Below are 21,046 nucleotides of genomic sequence, written 5' to 3'. Positions count from 1 at the left end.
ATCTAGAAGATAAGATGAATTCCTAAAACCACAAAAGACTTTTCTAGAAGCACAGAAAAAAATAGTCAAAGGATAGAAACTGCCAGTTCCTAGTGACGACAGGAAACTTGTCTGCCTAACAAATACATGAGGATGCTTCACCTTAACAAATAAATCAGGGTACTGTGAATTAAAACTACAGAAGACTAAATCCACCTGCTTTGCGAAACTTAGGCAGTCAGAACCACTAAACTTGGGCAAGGATATGAGGAAAACAACTTTTGTGCACAAAAGTACAGCCATCTTTAAAGCAAAGTGGCTGCTGTTGTTGGAAGTTGCCGCGAGTCCGTCCTGATTCTGGGAGACCCACGTAGCACAGAGCAGAACTGCCCCATCGGGTCCTCACAGAGCAGACTGCCCCATCGGGTCCTCACAGAGCAGACTGCCCCATCGGGTCCTCACAGAGCAGAACTGCCCCATCGGGTCCTCACAGAGCAGACTGCCTGCAGTTTTGCTGCGTGGGAAAGCTAGAGCTATCATGGTTATCCCCTTACAATGAGACTTCAAATCCCAGGGTTTCATCTGCACATGCTACAAGCTATTGTTTTTGTTTCTGCCAGTATTTTTATAGTCGGCGGTTGTGAGAAATGTTCCGGTGTTCTAGCTGGTATTTGTGAACCTCTATCGGTGTGTGGGTGAAGTGGAAAATGAAAGAGAAAAAATTTAAAAGGTTTCCTGGTGGCCCAGTACACCCAGTGTCTGTCTGGCACACAGTAAGGGCTTTGCATCTCTGCTAAATGATTTCATTATCTCTTGAGATCTAAAAATAAGAGTCAAAATAAAACAAAACAAAATGCATGCGTCAGACCCTTGAACACATCTTGTGGCATGCCCTGGCATTAATTCTGACGCACAGTGACCCCTGTGAGAGGGGTAGCTCCCCCCGCAGGACTTCCAAGGCTGGCATTTTACAGGAGCAGGTCACAAGGTCTTTGAGTGGCTGGTTGGTTCAAAAGAATGGCATTTCTGATGGCAACCCGGTGCTTAATCATTGTGCCCCAGGCTCTTGTAATAAACCTTAGCTGGGTGACTTTAAACGAGGCAAACTATAAAATAGAATATAACAAGACTCAGATGCTTCTAAAGCTAGAGACTTCAGCGACTAGGGTATACAGGCCACCTCAACATCTAGCCACCCTGTTCAGTTTTGTCTTCTGAAAATGCAGATTACCCTCATTCATTGCCAAATGTATACCAAGTAGAGGGAAAACACAGAGGCTGGCTCTGCACGGCAGCTCTCCCTTTCTGATCTGCCTGGTTCTGTAAGGAGGCTCCCGCCTGCCTTCCAGAGCAAGGGCCCAGAGCGGTTTCCAGGGAAACCGATGCTGCTCCCTGGAGAGAGGGGAGAAGCAGCAGCACAGGAATCCCTGAGAGGAAATCTAACACTCCCACAGCATCCCTCCCAAGCACATCTTCCCAGGGGTCACACACATTTAGGGGTTGGGAACCCTCTACGAATCACTATATGGTCACTCTAACTTGAAATTGCATTGATGGCAGTGGATGACTCCTATCAGGCCTCAAACATTAACACGGACAAGGCATACACACGTATACAGACTGCATCTGGATCCTTAGGGCGGCCTGGGCCCACTGAAGGAGGGCTATCCTCAGACCCATCGAGGCCAGGCTCTCCATTAAAACTGGAGCCTACTCTCACCACACGCAGAGGTTGGAGACCCATCCCTCAATCTGCTCAACTAAAACCCTGTCTTCCCAGGAGCAGAGCAGAGGCGTACCTGTCCCAGCCTCTCGCACAGCTGGCCGCAGAGCTGAAACTCCCTGCTATTGCTCAGACACTTGAGAGACAGCTTTGGTTCGTTGCACTCCAAATAGGTCTTTGCCAATTCCAAATACCCCATCTGCTTTTCCCTGGAGGAAGGGAAACAAAACAGAATTGCCATGGCATGCCGACCCAACACCAATCCATCTGAACGGCTGCTCTCATCGACACAGTGCAGGCGTACTCCTCGAGAGGCTTACATGGGGCTGACTTTCGTGGATTTCATGTTGAGGGCGGTGTTGTGGGCCAAGACCAACTTCGCCTTCTCAAGTGAACCTCCTTTTTGGTAACACTTGGCTGCAACCTGGAATAGACAAAAGATTTCAATCCCCCGCAGATAACAGTGATACCACAGAACAAGAGTTAAAATGTACGTCGCCTGGTTCTATTGACAAAGCTGAGTCTCACCCCAGCCCCATTGGAGGAGAGGGGAGCCGTGGTTTGCTGGTGAAAGTAGCTGTAGAGGCTGCAGGCCAACAAGAATAACCAGGTAACACTTCACACCCAAAGATGCCTTTGGGAAATACCCAGAAATCATGGGAATGTACATCATGAGGATTTTTTAATAGGCCACTGTCCACAGGCCACCATACCACCACCATCATTTAATCTTCTATCAGTCACGCACAAGGAGTATCGCCCTACTCTCTCTCTAGACCTCAGCTCAGAGATGTGCAGTGATTGGCCCAAAGCTGCCCAATAGATTTTCTGAGCATCAACAGGGGTTTTTCAACAGCTGGTAACTCCAGCGGCCACCTCATAGTGTTGGCGGGCAGATGTAGCACAGCCACAGAGGAAAGAGATGCAAAAAAGTCACCGGTCAGATGCTTGAGACATTCAAATATGGGATCACCAAACCCTCTGAACATCAGATGGACAAACATGTGTCACAGGAGAGTCACACAGAGTCAGACCGCACCCTCACTCTTGCTAGCAGAAATCCGGGTTTTTAAAACAGAAATGCTAACCTGTATCTTAAAGGACAGCCCGGAAGAGCAGAAAGTTCATGTCCTGCTCAACATGAGAGAATGGGTCTCAGCACGGACACCATTGGGACACTGCAGCCCGCATTAATACACTGGACAGAAATATATCTCCCAGCTTCACATTCTGCTCCAACCTCCCTAGTCTACGCTCGTTCCCACCACTGGGCCTCTGCCCGCACTCTCTCCTCTGATGGTAATGCTCCTCCACCCCTCTCTGCATGGTTAGCCTCACTCATCCTACGGACCTGCGCTCAAGGTCTCCCTCCTCAAGAGAAGCCTTCTCTGGCCCCTGGTCCAGACAGAGCAGTTCTTTTGTCTATGTGCCTGTTTCACTTATCATCATGATCCTGAGACCTCAACACAATGCGTGGCCCACAACTCAGGAGGTATTTGCTCAATGGATGAATCTCAATGAGTTTCCACTTGCAACGTGGTGCTCAACCTTCTATTGACATGCATTTATAGCCTCAATAAACCACCTTCCTCCTGAAGTTCCTTAGCCAGATCAGAATAAAATCAGGCGAGGAGAAGGCTTTTTAGAACATTCTAATCTGTGCCAGCTCTCCTATAAAGATTTTAGATTCAAACATTAAAAAGACATGGAAGGCGAAAAATAATTTGAAATCTATAGGCAGCGTGTTATGGTGAGCACCAACAGGGACCCAAAAAGAGAAAGACTTTACCTAGTTTTGCAGTGTTAGGCCCATATTTGCTGTCCATCCTAGCCCAACCTCTCCTCCCCACTCGCCCCAAATTGACCCGACCCCCCAAATTTTGGTTTTCTAACAATAGCCAAGTGTTCAGTATTTCTTTCCAATGTTAACAAGAATGGCCAAGGAATAAAGTTGGCGGGGGGGCAGGGGGATGTCACTCACTTCCTGCAGCTCAATGGTGCAGATGGATAAATATTTTCTATCCACCCTCAAACATGTAACAGTAGAAATGTTCTCTCATCTTTTGGTCGGCTGAAAGGGCGGTCATATCCCTTCTCTCTTCCCTCTGTCCACACCCCATTCCAGTATAACTTGGAAGCTTCTCCCACCAACAGTGGTAGTAGCTCTTTCTCTTCCCTTTCAAACTAGAGTGTGACTTGCTTTGGCCGATAGTGCCACAGAAACAACTGTGCCTAGGCCTTGAGAGGTCTCGTTTGCCTCTCCCTCTCTTCAAACCTGCCCAAACACCATACAAACAAGTCTTGGACTAGCCAGTTGAATAATGAGTAGTACAGAACTCCAGTTACCCCATCAAGTCAGCCAATAAAACCAACCAACCTCCAGCATCAAAGGTGCCTGGCTGCCTGGCAGCTGTGTTCCCCATATGAGATCAGACGTTCTGCTCGGCTAAACTCAGCTTTTCCAACCCCCAGACTGATAGACTTCATAAAGGACATGTCTGAGGCACCAAGGTTCAAGAAGTCCTGTAGCAAACAGTAACTGATAAAACCCAAATGTGAGTTGCTTGCTGTAGACTAAATATCCTTTTCTTTGCCACAACAGACAAAACTCTCCTAAAAATTGTGACTGCGAAAACTCTAGGAATTCCTTCTCCCATGGTACATCAGACAGAAGACATCGCACCTGTAGCATCCATGAGTTCTAACTTGGAATTTCATGATACTTGTCACTTGCCAGTACCTTTACTTGGGCCCAACTCTATGCCTGGTAAGAAAGATCATGAAGACAGCAGGGCAGGCCCTCCAGAGGAATCACCATCCAGATGTCTGTTCACCAGTTTCAAAGGAAACGGTGGCACTTACCTCATAACTTTTTAAGAGCGGGAACCTCTCATATGAACACTGAGACATGGAAAGGAAAGAAAGGATCTGTCCAAAACTCAAGCCCAGCTATATTCTCAGGAAGCCTCTCCTGCAGCTGCCAGCCTGGGGGACTCCGTGGGCCTGGGGCAGTTAGATCTTTGGGAAATGTGCATGAGTCAGACACCGTTGGGTATTTGTTCCCTAGCATCCTGCCTCCCATGCTTGTCTGATGGCAGGGATCTAACTCCCACAAGGGCTGAAACTGCCATATGGAATTACTCTCCCAGAATCCCTTGCTGCTAAGAATGGTCTAGCACTAGTCAATGAGACATAAAGAGCCCCATGGAAAACAAATCCCTGTTCTTCATGCATGGGATGCTCCTGAGAAAGAAGCTAGTGCTTGGAGCTACTGCCGCCATTACATAACCATGAAGGGGAATCATGATAACATAAGAAAGAAATGGAATAAGATCAGGTCTTTGTTGAGTTTGTTGGACTTTGTTGGATCCAAGCCTCAGATCAGGCTTCTGGTTATTGGTTTTGAAAACACCCCTTTAACTGTGTTATAAACCCTCAGGGTGAAGGTGTCATTACTGCTGTTATGGGAGACACACCTGCCAAGATTCCTAGCTAACACCCATGACACATGGGGATTCTGGCTGCGGGAGAAGTGATAGGGCTCATCACGCTGGTCTCAACTTTTCAGGAAGACTACTGCTGTCATTTCCTAGGAGAAGACTGCTTGAGCCTCGAAAATGGCCTGTAATTAGCAATCAATCTGCTCAGCCTGGTGATAAAGCTTAATCTACACCCACCAGACTCAGATGCGCAATTTGGTTCATATTTAATCAACGAAAAAAGTAAAAGAGAGGCACAATCTGTTACTGTTTTAAAATACAGTGTGATAATTATAAAAAATCTTTCTAAGCATACAGTACAGGAGGGAGAGAAAATATGTAGGATTTAAGGGGCCAATACATTGACCTCTTTCAATGACCTACTAGCACCTGGCCACAACAAAGGTTGTCATGACCATGCTGAGGAAGGGACGGGGCAGGGAGCTCTCATCACTGCAGAATGGCCCAACATTTCCAAAGAAGTGACTTGAAAAATGTCACCTTACCCTGGCTCCAAGGTGATGATGAATGAGATTATGGGAAGCCTGCTCTGGGGCCTGACAAGCTTGCTCCCTTGCTCCTGGGCCAGCCCCTTACCTCCCAGCACTGATGCTTGGCGTAGTATTCTCCCTGGGCAATCCATTCTTCAGGGGTGGAAGTCTTAACGAACATACTATCATCAAAGTCTAAAAGAAAAAGAGAAAAGCAGGTTTACTTCTTTGAGCGCTCATTCACTTAAGCAATCTGATACATTCCTTTTGGTGGATCCAGCTGCTTTTAGTCAGTTCCTCCTGTTGGCCTTACTAGCTTACTTTTAACAATACCTGCCATCCTAGCTAACTTACCTAGCTTACTTTTAACAATACTCAGCCCCCAGAGCATGACCAACAATGGGCGAAAGTCCCTGAGGGCTCCCAAGTCACCGCTGCATGAGTCCAACAAGTGACAGTAAATAACAGGCCCATGCTAACCATCAAGTTGGAGGTGAAAAGGATAAAGCTACTCAGGTCAATGAACAGCCAAGAGGAGAACAGGCAGGCATGCTGGGTTGGTTTAGAGGGTGTAAAGACATGCTATGCTTTAAAGCCTCTCTGCTCCCTGTTCACCCCTGCTAGTGCCCTGGAACACATATGCAGTATCTTGTTCTGACTGATGTGCATTACTAGTGCCCCACTGACATCTTTTTCCTACAGCAGAGCCTCATCTTTTCTCTGAATAGGGCCAGTGGGCTTTGTAGGTCCCATACTGAAGAAACCCCAATTTCATAGTAACGACCCTCACCCCCCAAGTCCTCTTGAACATGAAAACGGTGCTCTCAAAGATGTACCAATGTGCACCTTACCACTCAGAATTAAAACTGTAACTGCTGTGGTGTTCTTGATGCTACTAGAAACATAAAATAACTGGCGATTCTTTATCATTTGGTATTTTGACTTGAAGAAAGTGTTTATCTTGATGACTTTGTATAATAGGGGCCGAACCATATGAGCTAAAGGGTGGATTAAGGAAGCTGACCATGCTAGACCAACCCACTCACATATTTTTAGCTGAAATACTGCTTCATGGAAGCAGCAGTCACGAAATCAAGTAACATTCAATTGGGTAAATCTGCTGTCCTTGGAAGGCTAGCGTTATGTCTGACGTAAGCCACGGTATTTTCCATCACTTCATATGCAGACAAAAGCTGGACAATGACTAGCAAAGATTGAAGAATGAATGCATGAGAATTATGATTTGGGGGAAGCACAGTGGATGTACTATAGACTGCTAGAAGAAGGAACAAATCTGTGTTGGAAGAAATACAGCCAGAATGCTCCTTAGAAGCAAGGATGACAAGATTTCATCTCACATACTTGGGGCATGTTATCAGGAGGGACGAATCCCTGGAGAAGGAGATCATGCTTGGTACAGCAGAGGGTCAAGCACAAAAGAAAAGACCTTCAGTGAGATAGACTGACACAGTTGCTGCAGCAAGGGGTCAAAAATTGATATGATCATGAGGATGGCGCTGGACCAGGCAGTGTTTCGTTCTGTGGTGCATGGGCCTACGTCACTGAGTTGGAGCCAAGTGGACAGTACCTAACAAGAAAAGCCCAGAGGCAAAGAATGGAGCTTTAACAAGAGGTGTGTGGCCATACTGGCTGAGAATTCAAAGAAGACCCCAACCGGTATTTTAAACTCCAGGTCTTCTATTTTCCCATAATTACCACAACAGGCCCCAGGATGAGAACATCTATTCCTGATCCCCAAACAAAACTTTAGGCAGAACTAGAAATAAAAATAGTTAATAAAAACCTCAGTGTAATTGAGTCTGTGCTGACTCTCAGAGCTCCTAGAAGGCCAGAATTGCCCCTGAGTTTCCAAAACTGTAACTTTTTACAGGAGTAGAAAGCCCCATTTTTCTCCTGCTGGGCGACTCATAGTTCTCAATTGCAAATCATTCAGATCATAGCCCAACACACGTAGAAACTACGCCACCAAGACTCCTACCTACCCAGGAATAGCTGTCATAAAGCTGGGTAAGAAATGCTCCCCAAACCAGAAAACCTACCTGTGGCAATGGAACCCTGTGCCTTCCCCTACCCTCGGAGGAACCAACTTTGATCTGAAAGAGTTAAGTCAACAGCTCATCCGCAAGAAAGACAACCATCTGCTCCATCTTTACAAGCTGGTCATTTACCTTCTCAGTTCTCCTATCAGGAAACATTCCCTTCATTTTGTAATCACCAACCCCACACTTACTAGTCCTTGCTCTAGAAGTAGCCATTACAAAAAGTTTTGTGTCAGAAATTATTAGTGTAAACAAGTGTATATGCATTCAGCCTTACTCTTTGAATTTTGCTATTTAAACATTTGCCACCCACCCTCAGGAACTGAATACACAGTCTCTGATGAATCCCTCACTATACTAATTTGTAAAACTCAAGAACCAGATAGATGCAGATAACCTGTTATCTCTCACTATCTAAACTCTCAAACCAAGGCTTCAAATGGGCTCTTCTCTGTTCACCCATAGCCACAGAAGCTAACCCTGAACCCATCTGAATTTTTAAACTTTGGGCTAACAGGAATGATAATCAGATAGAAACCCTGTTAACAACTCAATCTTTTGAAATTATGAGATTAAACAAGTGAGCAGAAATGAGGTTAAAATAAAGGACAAGATAATGGAGATCTGTAAGGATTCACGAAGCAGAAGCTGAAGAGACAAGGGCTCCCACCAGAACCAACTGAGAAAGACTCCCCTGAGGATCAGCACTCTGAATCTGGACGTGAAGCCTACTAAGCAGTGATGACACGCATGCCAGCTACTTGTGCTATGTCTGTCTACTATGGTAGCACTGGATAACTACGGCACAAGGCCTCATAAGATGAAACACTACAGTTAACGACTTTATGTAAAAGGTGAAAAGAACAACCTACTCTGGCGGATGAAGAGCTCTCATTTCTCAGAGGACTACCGAGCAGGCAAAGAAAGTTGAGAAAAGCATGCTTCCATGTCAACAGTGAGACAACTTTAATGACCAGTTACCTTTATTTCCATCTGTCTTCACAACTTGGACAAAATTTCTTCTCATGAAATATTTGAAAGCAGGAGTCCGCTTCTCTCGGTTTTCATCAAAGATCCAGAGGTTGACCCGGGCTCGCGTGATGGCAGTGTACAACTGCTTCAGTTCTCCATTGAGGAGCTGTGGAGAAGATTGGAGGCTAAGACAGTGAACCCATGGCCAATAGCTACCGTGTGACACAACAATGCGCTTACTCTGGTTTTGGCACAGTACCAAAGCAAGGCTTCGGAGGCCATCCCAGTGTGATAGAGGCAGCAGCAGCTCCAGGTCGCTGCCACATAGCTGAGTGGACTCTGAGACACTCCACTCCTACTCCTATCTCACACAGAGGGCAAGTGGCCAGGACTACTCTCTCAACTTTGTACTGAAATATATTTCCACAGGAAGTTACAAAAATATGGTGAGCTCCCACAATTCCCATCCACCCGTTAGCAGGTTGCCCCCAAAGTAACCTGCTACGTGATTGTTCTCATTCACTTTGCTTTCTGTGGTACATTACACACAACATAAAATTCATCCCCTGGACCACTTAAAACATAAAATTCAAAGGCATTTAGTGTATTCACAACATTGTGCAAACCTCTCCACTATGTAGCTCCAAACTAAACATTTTCACCACTTCAAAAGAAACAGTACCCACTTTAATGCCAAATAACTGCATCTTCTATTCCCTGAGCCCCTGGCAACCACTGATTACCCTGCTTTCTGTTTCACTGAATTGCCTATCCTAGAATTTCACAAACAAGGAACCATACAACATGTCACCTTTGTGTCTGCCTTCTTTCTCTTAGCATGTTTTCAAGATTCATTCATTCGGTAGCATGCAACAGTAATTTCATTCCTTCTAAAAAGTATTCCATTGGATGGATATATCAGAATGAAGCCTATTGGGTATATACTGCCAGGAAAAAAAGCGAGCAAATTTGTTTTAGAAGAAATATAACCAGAATGTTCCTTAGAAATGAGGGTGGTGAGACTGGCTCATTTAATTTGGAAAATCGTCATGAAAGACTGATTGCTAAAGGATATTATGTTTGTTAAGACAAAGGGCTAGCAAAACCTCAGGGGAAACCTCAATGAAATGGCTCAACAGTAGATTCAAACACATGGAGATGTGTCGTAAAGATGACCCGGAGAAACATTTCATTTTGTTACCAAGGGTTCCATGAGTCAAACCCAACTCACCACCAATCATAACATAACATTGTCTACGAAGAACACATGGGCTGTTTCTACCTTTTGGCTAAAGTGAACAGTACTGCTATGTCCGTTCGTGTACAGATTTTTGTTTAAGCACTTGTTTAATATTGTGAAGTTATAAAGTCATTCTGTTTTAATTTATTGAAGAACTGCCAAACTGTTCCCACAATGGCTGTAGCATGTGTATAGTTCCACCAGCAATATATCAGAGTTCTAAATTCCTCTAGCCTTGCTGGATTTCTGTCTGGGGCAATCATTTGAGAAGGATTCATGTTAATTTTTCTTTAAAAGGTTGGTAAAATTCACCAGTAAAGTCATTTCTTTGATAGGCTTTTTTATTACCTATTCAATCTCTTTATTGTTATAGTCTGTTGAAATTTTCTATTTCTTCCTGATTCAGTTTAGGTAATTGGTGTGTTTCTAAGTATTTGTCCATTTCATCAAGATGGTCTAATATGTTGGTAAACATTGTTAATAGCATGCTCTTACGATCATTTCCCCTATGAGATTAGTAGCAATGTCATCATTTTTAGTTCCGATTTTAATAAATTGTGTCTTCTGTCTTTATTTCATCAGTCTAACTAAAAGTGTTAATTTTATTCATTTTTTTCTTAGAACTGTCCATTTTGTTTATGCTATTTTTTTTTCTATTTTCTATGTCATTTAGCTCCGTTCTAACATTTATTTCCTTCCTTTGGTTACCTTTGGGTTTGGTTTTTCTCATCTTTTTTCTAGTTCCTCAAAGTTAGGTTCTTGATTTGTGTATCTATTTATTATTATTATTATCATTATTATATAAGCATTGCAGCTATAACTTTTCCTGTGAGTATTGCATTCACTGCATCACTTGGATTTGCTTTCACTTTACTAGTCTCCACGTCTTATCTAATTACCCTTGTGAGTTCTTCTTTGACCATTGGTTGTTTAATAATTTAATTTCTAAATATTTGCAAATTTCTCAGTTTTCCTTGTTACTGATTTCTCATTTCATTCTATTATAATCAGAGAAGTTAGTTTGTATGATTTCAATTCTTTTTTAATTTATTGAGCCTTCTCTTGTATCTTACCATATATATGGTCCTGTGTACAGTGAAGAACAGATATTGCATTTTTTTAAAATCATTTTTCTAGGGACTCGTATAACTCTTATCACAACCAACACATCCATCCGTTGTGTCAAGCACATTTATTGCCATCATCATTTTCAAAACATTTCTACTTTAGGTATTGCATTGCTAATGGGAGTGTTCTACAGACATGTGTTAAGTTTATGTTCTTGAATCCTCTCCTGTAGTATTGATCTTCTTTCAAATGTGCTATTGTTTAAAGTGGGACAATGAGGTCTCCAACTATATAGCACTGTCTTTCTCCCTTCACTCCAGTCAGTTTGCTTTTTCGATGCTGAGGCTCCTCTAAGCAAGCTGCACAGGGACAAAGTGTCACCTTCTGCAGTGGGGAGGCAAGCTGGGGTGTAAAGACTGCAGACGGGGAAGTTACAATGCCACAGTGCTCTTAATAACTTGGGAAGCTTCTCTCGTTATTAAGTAGGCATTCCCCCACTTGTTGCTGGGCTTTGATCAGGGACAGAGATCTGAAAAATGCTGATTCTAATAGCATTTCACTTTTGCTGGCTTAATCATTGCTAAGTGGTGGGGCAGAATTTTAGTGTTCCTTACTCTCATTTTTCCAGAAACTTAAATTTTAAAAATGAACTGAGCTACACACCTCTTGTAATCAGCATTAGTACTGAATTATTCATGATCTACCTCTTGACTAGTCATGCTGAGTCAGCTGAAGACTGCAGATCAAAGGGCATTGGGTCATGCACACAAGCAGGGCGTACTTAGAAAACAACACACATTTCCAGACCATAACAGAACAGTGGCTAGCTGAAGATTTGCTTGGCTTGTCTATTATTTAACTTAAATTTTCTGCTGTGCCTTCTTACAGAAAGAATCTGATGGCTACTGCTCTATTTGGTTTTTTTTATATATGAAACATAAAACAACAGGAGTCATTTTGCCTAAAGAATTTTGGTTTCCTTCGGCTCATTTGTCCTTTCCTGTCGCTCTGCCTTCGGGATTGCCACAGCAAACACCCTTAGTCGAGGACTCCACGGAATTCCATGGGCTTGGCCTTATTCTTGGTGTAACTGGAATGCAAGGGGAAACGGAAGCCAGGCCCCTTAACCTTCCAGACGAGTACGCTTGTGGCACCACAGATCAGTCTGAACTTCTGCATTCCCTTCAGAAATGCCCAATAAGCTCTGACCCAGAAGAGTCAAGTATGGGATTGAGGGCTGAACAAGGCAGAGTTCCAGAGGAGGGTCAACCCTTCCCTTTTTACTTCAGACAGGAAAATGCTCTCCAAGGCAGCGAGGCTGCTCGCTGCAGAGAAAAGGGAAATTTTCCTGTGCTGACACTCAATACTTATACATTCTTCCCTCCTCCACATGCATCAGATCCACCAAGAACTAGGCTCCTTTTTAAAACTGTTCTAAGTATGGGTTCCCTGCCTAATAAATGTATAGGAAAATGTATGAAAATCACCTTGTACATTTCTGGGTTCAGTGGGAGGCATCGATCCGGCAAGGAGCTTGCTTTTTCAAGAGGCACGTCGATCAATGGCCAGTTGTCCTCTCTGGAGTCAGGCAATAGAGGCATAAATGAGGAAATGATCTTCCATTCCTTGTGAGCCTAAACAATGATGAGAAATTAAAGACCAACGAAATATGCTTCTGAACTGTCCACATAACCTCCCTGAGCCTCTCGGAAAGCTGAGCCTTGCATTTTTCTCACATAGGTGTTCGTGTGTATGCTGGGGTGGGTGGGGGGATTCTGTAGCCCCAGTGCAAGGAGGCAGCCAGTCTATGGCCTCAGAGTGGGATAAGAAGGTTTGAACGACATAGGTGGGGATTAAGGAAACGATAGTGAAAGCTGTCTATACACTACAAAGCTGGGCACATTTCCAGAAAGAATATTAAGAGTCCAGAAAATTACTCCATCAGACTATCTGCTCTTAATCATTTTTCAAACATTCAGTACATAAAGAGAGAGGTACCCAGTGAGCTAAATGCCATGGTTAAGAGATGACAGGGCCAGCAGTTAAGACATGTTTAACAGAATTTTTCGAACTAGGCTATTCAATCAAGGATAGAAGAAGATTCAGGAGCTGGGGTGGCATTCAGAGTAGACTCTTGAGAACAGACTGAATAAATTGATGTCTTGGTTCTTCTACTCATTTGCTATGTGACCTTGGAAAAATTGTTTACTCCCTTCTAGACCTTGTTTTCCCTTTCTATAAAATGGAGATAATGCAATGTCTCAAGTTTTGTTTTAGAAAATGAAAAGAGATCATCAAGTCTTATACCTGGCTATTAGCACAAAACTTAATAAACAGTTCATTTTTTACCTTCTCATTCTTTACCCCAAACCTAAAATCAATGGAATGGTGTGAACCAGAGGTTAGCAAACTTTTTTTTCTATAAACTCTTAACTGGTAAAAGTGTCTCTCCCAACTACTCAATCTTGCTGTTGTGTAAACGCCACCAAAGAAAACACATACACAAAGGGGCCTTGCTGTGTTCCAATAAAACTTTATGGAAACCAAAATTTAAATTCAGATAATTTTAATGTGCAGCAGAATATTATTCTTCTTCAATTGTTTCCAGCCACTGAAAAATACCATGCTTAGCCCCCAAGTCATACAAAAACTGAATTTAGTGCATGGGGGTGGCTTTATTGACCTGATAAAGCTGAAGTGTCCAGATGGAATGAAGTATTTATATTTAGAGTCTGGAGTTTTTATGAAATTCCAGATTTTAGACTTGTGGGAGTAGCTAATTAACCCTGCTAGCCGATATATTTATATTTAAAAAATGGTGCTCCTTGCTACCTTTTTGTGCTTTCAAGGATACTGAAAAGGCAAAGTGAGTTTACCCACGGGGCTTCTAACTGCACAGTCAGCAGTTTGAAACCACTAGTTACTCGGGAAGAGGAGGCTTTCTACTTCCAAAGAGTTACTGTCTCAGAAAACCACAGAGCAATTTTACTCTGTCCTAGAAGTCAGAAGTGACTTGATGGCAGTGAATTTGGTTTGGGTTTTTGAAAATAAGGAAGTAGGTGCAGTTGATAAAATGCATTAAGTTGTCCTAGAACTTGATCTATGTAAATGTTGAGTTAAATTCTTTAAAACTGGTAAAACATGTAATCATTTAAATAGTTATAAGGCTAAGAGTAATTCTTCAGGGCATATTTATGCCAATATTCTTGGTAAAGCTGTTCAGATGGCTGGATTGTTTGCCAAGAAAAGCAGGCAAAAAACATACATGCTTGCTATTTGAGAGGATTCTCCTGGCAAACAGCAGGAGTTGACTGTGAAAAGCCTAGTGAAGTACAATGTCTTTTGAAACTACTAGATGGGAAGCAAACGCTATGCATATTGGCACCCAACTGACCTGTTTCCATAAATGAAATACATTTTATTTTCAAGACAGAGCCTTTCAGGAGTCAGCATGTGTTTTTGTAATAAAGACACAGGCCTGCAGCACCGCTGGCAATAAAAAGCAGAAGCATTTGAAACCCATCCAGCTTCCATTGCGACCACTAATTGTGAGAGGAAAGGCAAACCTTCTGGCAAACCTACCTGTGAGGAGTCTGTTACCTAAATTAAATGCTCATATTGTTGTTTTCAAAGCCCCTCCTGTTCTGTGCATTGGTTTCCACATCGGTGTGTAGGAAAGGACTCACCTTTAGGGAAGTGTAAATGGCAAAGCACCCTTCCCCAGCCTTCACAGGATAGTTTGGGGGCAATTAGGAAAATGACTATCCTTCCCCAAAGATAAAGCAAAATCTTACAAGATAAGGGTTTGGTGTAACTAAGTCCCTTGACCACCTTGGAAGATGGGCCTGGTAACCAGGTAGTTAAGCAGGTAACATCATGTTCTCTAAAGGGAAGCCTCCCAAACCGGGGCTGCAAGAGTGCCACACATACACGTCGAGAGGCCAATGCACAACGAGGAAAGCTGCCAGAAACATCTGTGGGCTGGAGGAAGAGGCTCCGGGGAGAGAGAAGCTCCCGTGGTTCTCTCATTGTGTCGCAAAACAGTTACTCTTCATCAGCTGGTCACCCCAAAAGAAACTCCACATGAGCAGCCAGGTCATGGCAGCTGGGAGGTATGTATCTCGACCCTTTTCTCCCTTGATTAAAGCATTTCCTCTCGTTTGTTGACTGACTTTCTTGATCTGTCCACTGGGGGTGTTGTCTGGTCAAGGGCACTGAGGCTTGTGTTCCCGGATATATTTCAAAGCACCATCCGAAAATCTCCTTAGGAGCCTTGCTGTATACATTCCTATGAAGTAGATGTTACCAAAAGGTTCAACTGATATTAATTTGGTACAACTCATTGAGTCATCAGCCTGAGCATATACCTGGACCACTGCCATGGATAGGATCAAGGTGAGATGAGTAACTTGATTTTTCTTGCATAAACAGAGCTGACCGCAAGTTATAAACCCGTAAATCCAGCACTCCTTGAGCTTCTGGCTGGCACCAGCATACAACTTTCACTTAATAAAGTACAGGAACAACAAAGTCTTACCCCTTTCTCTTTTAGGTGAGCCTCAGTCCAACCATGACCAATGGATGTATTATGAGAAAAAATAGTTAGTCCTCGGGATTAAAAGTGGTTCCAGGGTTAATGAGAGTGCATCCAATTTTAACAGCAAAAGTCAATAGAAAGGGAATGTACATAAGGTATGGCAATGATACACTCATCATGGAAGGTTCTAGATGCCAATTTGCATGCAGGCCTTTAAAAGGAAGGGGAGAACACTGGAAAGTACACGAGATGTGGAACCCAAAGCGTCTGGGCCCATCTCCAGCCTCTGCCACCTCCATTATGACTATGGGCAATTTACTGAACCCCCATGGCCCTCTGCCACTATAGAATTGGAGTTAAAAAAAATAGTACACCTCAGTTAGTAGACAACACATTCAAAGGGTATTTTGTAAACTGTAAAGCACCCATAGTAATATTAATTGTAGGTATCATGAAGGCAGACATGGCAGGAAAGAATGACCAGGAGAAGGTGAAAAAGGGATTTGATTTAAAGGGTCAGATTTGGAAAGGATTTCCACGGTGGCAAAGCCAGCAGAACACCTGACTTGAGTATAGAACACAGCCCTTTTAAGCATGCACCAGATGCAGGGGTATGTCTATAACAGGGAGCAGGACGCAGCCAGCCAAGTCCTCCAAGGAGACTCCATAGCACATTCAGCCTGGGTGTCCATCCAAAGATGGTGGCCAGGAGAAGTCAGTAGGTAAAACACCGAGGACACTGGTCTTGAGCTGGTGGTTTTACTTACAACATACAATGCTTGGGGAGGAAAACACAGCAAAGGGACTCTGGAGTCAAGGTAAAACAATGGGCTAGCACAGAGGTTACTGTGGGTCAATCTAGGGACTTCCTCATTGCCATTGTCTGCACGGGGTACAAGCAGTGTTGGTAAAGCCATGCCAGAAGGCGGCTCCTGGGCAAGACGGCTGTTCTCGTCCCCCATTTAATCTGGCTAGTGGGCAGGAATCATGCCTCACGTGACTTCCCAGAGTTGTCTTTCTATGAACTAACTTTGGCCAGTTCTGTCCTCATAAGGTAGACATTGCTAACCTTGCCTTAAAAGTCTGCTCCGACTTGGACACCTGGAAGCCAAGGATAGCAATCGCTAATGAAAACTGGGAACTGGCACTTAGATACCAGGTAGGCAGAAGAAAAATAATACAAGCGAACAAGAAAGAACAGGGCACGAGGAGAACCAACCCAGGACACACTGTGAAATGAACCACAGCCACCGTCAAAGCCACAACCAAACATACAAGACCCCACCCTACAAGGATGGCACGCCAAAACACAAGCAAGCACCTGTGAAAAATTATTTCTCCTCCGGTCCAAATTCTCTTCCCCACAGTGAAGGAAAACCCCCCCACCCCCGCCACACATGCAGTATGTAAAAAGAATCTACTACCACATACCTCAGAATCAGTAAAAAAGTTGTAAAGGAGGACATCATCAAATTCTAAGCCTTTTGCCTCATAAACTGTTAGCACAAGTGCTAATCCCAACTCTTCTGGAATTTTCTCCTTTGCCATTTCATTGGCAACAAGGATTACCTGCCAAAAAAAAAAAAAGTAGGGAATAGGAAAGGGAGGGGGCAAATCAGATTCTACAAAAAGAAGCCTCATAATACCCAACTTATTTTTTATGGGAAGTGGGTTACATCTTCAAAGAGCCCAGCCTAGATTTGATTGGTCAGGCAAAGGGGAGTATTTATGACAATTACCCATTCCGGGAAAGGGGCTATTGAATTCTATCTTGTATCATAATTCAGACACTGAATTTTTTTTGCATTGCAAACTACATTTTATTTCAAAACACAGAATCCCACACAGCTCACCTGGTGTGCTCCGAATTCAATGGGCTGAGTTTTCCTTTTGTTGCCTCTTAACAAAATCGCCAAGTCGCTCACACTACAAGACTCTAGGACAGTTGCTTTGGGGCCATCGAAGAGGCCACAATCCCTTGGAAGGCGATCAAAAGATTCTGGGAAATAGAACTGAAGTAAATCCACCACTCCAGATGCGAGATTGAGGATTCCTGGAGCAAACCATAAAGCATGTGTCAGCTATTTACAACATGACTAGGTATTTCGTTTTTTCCCCCCAAGACACGGTAGTTTTCTCAGAAGCACTGCATGTCATTACAAACCAGTGTCCAGTTCCCATTTGATGATCACATTGGCCCTGAGATGTATTATTCTGGGGACAGTGGATGGAGGCAGAGATGCACTGCTATGCACAGAGAGTTTGGGGGGAGGGGGGGAATCTCTTTCCTGACCAAGTTCATGTTGGAGAAAACTGCCTCAGAAAGAAAGGGGCGAGGCAGAAATGTGACCTAAACAATTAGAGCTGTTGAAGTGTTAACAGAAAGGCCCCATACCTGTGGCAGAGAAACATTATCCTGCTCTCATCTCACAGGTGCGTAGAGCAGTGGTGGTAATGTTGTCATGACGACAGCAGAGCTGATGCTAACTGGTGGTAGCAACCAAGGCCCCCATCATCCTTTTCTGCCAGGTTAACACCCAACTGAGAGGGGACTGTACTAAGAAAAATGATCAGAGCTAAAGGAGGATTTTCCAAAGAGACTTTTCTCAGCTTCCCACTTTTTGTCTAAGCTCTGAAAGAGCAGTGACATTTATTGAACTGCTATCAACATCAGGCACATTCATAAAAAACATCCTATTTCATCCTTGTAAAAGCCCAGAGAGGCAGAATCAATGATCCCACTTTTACAGTGAGTCCAAGGTCCACGGAGTTGTGAATGCCTCCAAGTGACAGTGTTTGCCACTGGGCTAAATCGAAATTATCCTGGGTCTCTCCACTGCCCTCAGCCCTACATCAGGCAGAAGGCCATGGCCTTGGTAGAACACCATGAACCAGACATGCGCCTCCATTGCAGTGGCTGGGTAACAAAAGAAAATCTTAAGCTTCAATACAATTACTAATAAAAGTCTACAAATAAAAAAGGATGTGTGCAGGTGGAAACTGCTGGATATAAACAAGCCAGTCATTACCGAATTCCCTCCCAACTGGCAGTGAGCAAAAACCAATGGTTTACATTAGTGGGAGACTCAGGAAAGGCCAGGAAGGTGTTCATGGCCATGAAAGAATGGAATCCACTTAAGATACCCTTGAGGCAATTGAACAAGTTTTGATATGTATTACCTTCTATACCTACAGAATAAAAGGTGGTTCCAAGATAAAAATGAATGGATTCTGATACAATGATACATGGATGGACCTTGAAAACATTGTGCCAAATGAGAGAAGTACATCACAAAAGGCACTGTGGGATTTCATTCCTGTGACATATCCAGCGCAGGCAGACATAGAGAGACAGAGTTGATCAGTGGCTGCCAGAGGTTGAGGAGTGGGGAGAATAGTTTTGATTGCCAGCAGGGATGCAGGCTCTTGGGAGGTTAACCAAAATGTTCTAACATTAGAAATCGATAATGATTGTAAAGCTCTGTGTCTACACTAAAAACTATTGAATCATGTATTTTTAAAATATGAATCTTGTGACAAGTGAATTATATCTCAATTTAAAAGAGAGAGATAAGTGAGGAAAATATCCACTAAGCATAGTATAAATCCAAATTCAAATGCACTGCCATTATGTGGATTTCAACTCATAGCATAGGACAGAGTGGAACTGCTCCATAGAGTTTCTGAGACTGTAAATCTTTACAGGAGCTGATAGCCTCATCTTTCTCCCACAGAGCAGCTGGTGGGTTCAAACCAATGACTCTATGGCTAGCAAGCTAATGTTTAACCCACTGTGCCACAAGTGCTTCTGAACATGATATATAACCTCCACGGGAGGAGGGGAATCCACTGCCACTGATTTCATTCTGACTCATAATGATCCTATACAGGAATTCAAGATTGTACATCTTTATAAGAACAGGTAGCCACTTTTTTTCCTACAAAGTACCTGGTGTGTTTGAACCACCAACCTTGTGGTTAGCAGCTCAATGCCTGACCCACAGTGCTACCAGGGCTCCCTATAGTTGCTATACAATCAATTATCTCATAAATACATATAACATATGTAAAGAAAAATATCAGAAGGAAATAAAACAAAATGCTAGTGTTTTGTATAACAGTGTATGCCATTCCTACATGCTAACGGTGGAACTGGCAGGTGTCTCCAGGCCAAACAAGGGTTGGACCCAGTGTTGGTAGCCCAAAAGAATGCTGAATTTTCGCTGCATGCGTGAAAAATGTACAAAGTAATGCTGAACTTAAGGGTTTAGATATGAATGCTCTGCTCATTAAATACATCCAGGAGTACAAATCCCCCAAGATGCCGCCACTGGACTTACAGATTGTCAGACCAACTGATACAAAAGCTCCCCCTGCCTCACTGAAGTGTTCCTGACTCAAGAGGAACACATTGTTCCTAAAACAGAAGAGGAGGCAGCACAGAAGAAAAAGGTCTCCTAGGAGAAACAGAAGAAGCAAAATGTATGGCTTGGGAGTAAATTAAACTTAAAACAAAAGCTAACCAAAGTTTTTTTAAAAATCCAATAAAGAGTTGTTTGAGCAATGCAGTAACCATATTAAGTAAGGGAGTATAATAATGCGTCTGAATAAATGTATAACACAGAATAGGGATCCCAGAGAGAGACTCACAGATGTATGAAAATAGAAGCAGCACATTACAAATACTGACACACTAATTACCCTTTGGAAGAAAAGTCAAAGTAGGTCACTAGAAAGCTGTTTTGATAAAAAAAAAAAAATTCATGCCACAATCACCTCTTAGATCAACTGAAACCAAGCCCACTGCTACTGAATTGATTCTGACTCACAGTAACCCTATAAGTCAGAGTTTCCAAGACTAAATCTTCACAGGGACAAACAGCCTCATCTTTCTCCCAACAGTGGCTGGTAGGTTTGAACCACTAACCTTTTAGGTAGCAGTCTAACACTTAACCCACTGAACCACCAAGGCTCTTTCTAGAGATCTACCTAAATTTAAAGACATGTCTCCATCCATCTTTTTTGCTTCTCCTTGGGAGACAAGCAGTTTTAAGGACTGATGACTGGTAACACTAATTTTACAATTTCCTTGTCAAATAAATAGGTACCTCCAACATGCTGTAACAAAAGTTCTCGAATAGTCTCAATGTTCCCCTGAAATGTGTTCATGCCACAGCAAACTCTCTAAGCTATAATTACCTACAAGTAGCTAACAGTACATGTTTAGCCAACTTAAGTTGGTGGCAGAAATCATGAGGTCTCGTGCTCTAAGATGTGAATGCAACATGCCGCTGTGAAGTAGGGAGCCAGTGGAGATGTCTGGGGTGCTGGCCCCAATCCCAAATACTAAGTGGATACCTGCTCCTCCCCCCAGAAGAATTTATTTCAAATGACCGCATTGAATCTACAGCTCCAGGAGAGGGACAGATCTGATCGGAACACATGGGAGCAGATGAAGGGGAAGGAGAGAGTGGAGCACATCCTGGCCCACCAGGCC

The 21,046-nt window shown here is 43.3% G+C and overlaps 1 protein-coding gene across 1 annotated transcript in view; it reads right to left on the bottom strand.

The window, feature by feature from the left end:
* TRANK1 (tetratricopeptide repeat and ankyrin repeat containing 1) overlaps positions 1–21,046 on the bottom strand; it is a 115,571-nt gene that overhangs the window by 16,896 nt on the left and 77,629 nt on the right. Inside the window, exons 15-21 of the mRNA XM_075547077.1 lie at positions 17,403–17,602; positions 16,981–17,118; positions 12,500–12,646; positions 8,714–8,870; positions 5,779–5,867; positions 2,023–2,126; positions 1,779–1,911 (exon numbers count right to left, since the gene is read on the bottom strand). Of these exons, the coding sequence (XP_075403192.1) occupies positions 1,779–1,911; positions 2,023–2,126; positions 5,779–5,867; positions 8,714–8,870; positions 12,500–12,646; positions 16,981–17,118; positions 17,403–17,602 (968 nt within the window). The remainder of the gene's footprint in view (positions 1–1,778; positions 1,912–2,022; positions 2,127–5,778; positions 5,868–8,713; positions 8,871–12,499; positions 12,647–16,980; positions 17,119–17,402; positions 17,603–21,046) is intronic.

This window comes from Tenrec ecaudatus, chromosome 4 (genome assembly GCF_050624435.1).
Source record: "Tenrec ecaudatus isolate mTenEca1 chromosome 4, mTenEca1.hap1, whole genome shotgun sequence".
Lineage (NCBI taxonomy): Eukaryota > Metazoa > Chordata > Mammalia > Afrosoricida > Tenrecidae > Tenrec > Tenrec ecaudatus.
Note: the sequence above shows the minus strand (reverse complement) of the source record. Positions and strands in the feature narration are given on the sequence as shown.